The 3,613-nt window shown below is 46.2% G+C and overlaps 1 protein-coding gene across 1 annotated transcript; it reads left to right on the top strand.

Moving 5' to 3' along the window:
* The first annotated feature begins 263 nt into the window (after positions 1 to 263).
* Positions 264 to 1,310, top strand: LOC142433218 (melanoma-associated antigen B4-like). The gene has a single exon (XM_075538312.1). It carries the CDS (start codon positions 264 to 266, stop codon positions 1,308 to 1,310), a length of 1,047 nt encoding a protein of 348 aa, XP_075394427.1.
* Positions 1,311 to 3,613: the final 2,303 nt, after the last annotated feature.

Raw genomic sequence — 3,613 nt, 5'->3', positions numbered from 1 at the left:
ATCCCAGTAAAATCCACTCAGGCCAGGCAGTGTGCCACCTCACCGCGTCTCAGATAACCTTGTCAGGTACCTGAGTAGGTGAACAGAGCACTGTGGGTTCCCAGAGCAGGGCTCTCAAAGGTTGCTACATTGGCAACAGGGTGGTTGTGAAAGTCGGGGAGGCATCTCCTTGCTGAGGGGCCCACTCACACCTTCTAACTTCCCCTTCTTTAGCGGAGCCACATCATCTTTGTGCTGGCCTGCTGCAACTGAAGGGAGTCATCATGCCTCGTGGTCAGAAGAGCAAACTACGCTCTCGTAAGAAACGCCGCCAGGCCCAGGATCGAGGTGACATGAGCATGGAGTTGGCCCAGACCACTACCACAGAGGAGGGACAACCACCCTCCTCACCTGCTTCTGCTTCTGGGAATTCTCACCAGGCTTCCTCCTATGCTCCAAAGGCATGTGAATCTGCTGTCTCCACCTCCAATGCTGCTACAGATGCTTCATATGCTACAGCTGCTAAAGCTGCCCTGAATCACCATGTGGGCAGGAAAAATACCCCTAAGTGCACACCTTCTGTTGAGAAGCCTCAAAGGGACCCCCTGACCAGAAGGATGAGCCTCTTGTTGCAGTTCTTGCTGTTAAAGTATAAAATGAAAGAGCCCTTTACCAAGGCAGAAGTGATGGAGATCATCACTAAAAGGTACAAGGAGCAATTCTCTGAGGTGCTGAGGAGAGCCTCTGAGCACATGGAGCTGGTATTTGGCCTTGAGCTGAAGGCAGTCGACTCCAATATTCAAACCTATGCTCTGGTCAGTCAGTTGGAGATCACCAAGGAGGAGATTCTGAATGGCGATTGTGGCTTTCCCAAGACTGGGCTCATCGTGCCTCTGCTGAGCATGATTTACCTCAAGGATAACAGGGTCACCTGGGAGGAGATGTGGGAATTACTGAATGACTTTGGGATCTACGATGGCCCACAGCACTTCATCTTTGGGGACATTAGAAAGCTTCTCACTGAAGATTTGGTGCAGGAAAAGTACCTGGAGTACCGACAGGTACCTAAGTTTGATCCTCCATGCTATGAATTCCTGTGGGGCTCTAAAGCCCACACTAAGGCTTGCAAGAAGAAAGTGATGGAGTATTTGGAGAAGATCAAGTTTATCAACATCACTGCCTTCCAAGACCTGTATGAAGAAACCTGGGGAGAAGAGCAAGAACGAGCAGAAGCTGCATCCTCTGGGATGGGTGACGACAATCCGATTGCCAAGGCAAATGCGAAGAGCCATGTCAAGGGGAGGTCCAGCAGATCCCGCCACTCCACTTGATGGCTGAGGCAGATACCTCACTTTGTTGTTGGAAATGTTTGTTAATCTTCTCAGTTGTGGGAGTCAGAAGGAGGACAAACATGCCTTCCTATGTACCTTTCCTCCATGGATAACTTGTCCATTTACTCCTGTTTGCACCACTATGCAGTTGTTCTTTGTATTGCAGGCACAGTGGGACTCAGACATTCAAGGCTTCCCCATACACTTATTACTGTTTTTCTGATGTCAGAATTTTGTAAACCAAATGCAAAATCACCAAATCTCCCTGTCTCTCTTTCTCTCTCCACTCCACCTCTCACCAATTTTTCTTTCTATTGTTTTGATGTGTGGGATTCAGAATTATATTATATGACATCAAAATATAGGTCTCTGAGAAATGTTAAGGAATTTCACAATAGTTAGAAACACAAGATACGGCAGAAGTATACCATGTACTCAATTCTTGGTTTCTTTAGTTCCTTTGGTCAAAGTAAAGTTTACATAGATGCAGATTTGCCCCATTTTTAAAGAATTTATTAGAAAATAAATGGTGATATCTTGGACGTCTTGTTCACAGACTCTTCTTTTACCCCAGTTATAATTGAACCTCTGGTTTTTGGAGGCGTTCATGTGATTATGAGGAAACTTTAGGCAAAGATGTAGAAGCTCATAGATTTTGTAGTTTGAGTGTAACTATGAAGTAAAGAAGAGTTTGAGATACTCTACCAGACCTGCCAGCTGAACTCTTGCCAATTTTGACACCACGGGACATGCATTGGGCTGTTTACTTGAAGGTGAGCAGTTCACCCACTAGCTGATATGCGAAAAAAAGGGGAAGTATTCTGCACTCATAAAGATTGATTGCCTTGGCAATCCTAAGTTGAAGTTCTGACTTTGTCTTATAGGGTTGGTATTTTTCCATGGCATGAGTGACTAGAGAAAAAGAAGCAGAGACTGCAGGATTCCCTCTAGTGTAAGTGCCCTGAGACAGGGCTGTTTCTACCCTGGGGCACTGATACCTCTGAACTGGAAGGCATGTTCTGGGCCTTCTGCTTGGTCTGCTCTCCTCACTTCTGAAGGGGAACCAGACACTGTGGGCACGATGGTCTGCAGAAGGTCCAAGTTTCATGAGAGTTTAAAATTAGACACATGTGAATGCATACAAAGACATCCCATGTACGAGGCCGCTGGGGTCAGACATTTCAGAATATATGGTTTCAAATACAGACATGCTTCTGTCTGCTCTTGGTCATGAAGGACTCCATGCAGGGCTGCCAAGATGAGAACACAGTCACTGAAAGGTCAGGGCTTCCTGGACATGTGAACATGGGTTTTAAGGGTGGATTAGACTCACTATAGGAAGCTAGGGCATGACAGTAATTCTGAAGAAGGATTAAAGGGACACCTCAGTGCTTTATAGAGCGTCTCACAGACTCAATCGTCAGGTCACCTGTGGGAGTGTCCAGACGTTGGAATACTCAGGGTACATTCTCAACATCTTCCTCGGTGGTAACATGCAGGTGAGAGATTTGTTCTGAGGTTGGGGCACATGGGCCAGTGGATTGAAAGCTCATAGACTCAGCTGATAATCCAGCATGGAACTCTGAGTGAATTATATGTGGACTACTGATTCTCGAACAGTAGCGTCATGGGGGCTCCACTGGTGGTGTCAGCTGATGGAGACACAGGTAAGGGGCTTGGTCTGAGGGGCGGTATGTTAGACTGGGTTGACTAGAGACAAACCCAGGGACACTCATAAATATTTAAGGTAGGATTATACACAAGATCAATTCAATATTGATATAACATCACAGCCCAGTCCAGATCAAGTTCATATGTCTGATATTAGCTCATATAGGTCTGATACCAATCTATAAAGTCCTCTTCAGACACATGAAACACATGCAATGACTCCAATTGCAAGAAGATCACAGGCCAGTGGGCAGGAAGTCTTGTGGCTACAGTGGTGGTCTAAGCATCTCAACAATGGCAGGGGTCCCCACGAGGTTTCTCCAGCTCTGAGCCTCTGGCTCCCATCAGCATGTCTACATTTGGCTTTTCAACTGCAATGTCTCCCAGGGAGTCAGCGTGTAGCTCACCTAATCCGAGCTTTTTATCTCCTTAGCACCTCCAAATGAGGTCATTGAGCTTCCATCTGATTTACAGGATACACTCCACCCCTTTACTCTTAATATGTTCAAATTGACAAGAGATTATGTAACTAGCACAGGTAAGCATGACGTGAGCAAAAAGAGCAGTCCTGGGCCTGGCCAGGATTCAGCATAACTTGTGAGTTAGGGCTGAGGGAAACTTACTGCATCATA

Source organism: Tenrec ecaudatus, chromosome X (genome assembly GCF_050624435.1).
Source record: "Tenrec ecaudatus isolate mTenEca1 chromosome X, mTenEca1.hap1, whole genome shotgun sequence".
NCBI lineage: Eukaryota > Metazoa > Chordata > Mammalia > Afrosoricida > Tenrecidae > Tenrec > Tenrec ecaudatus.
Note: the sequence above shows the minus strand (reverse complement) of the source record. Positions and strands in the feature narration are given on the sequence as shown.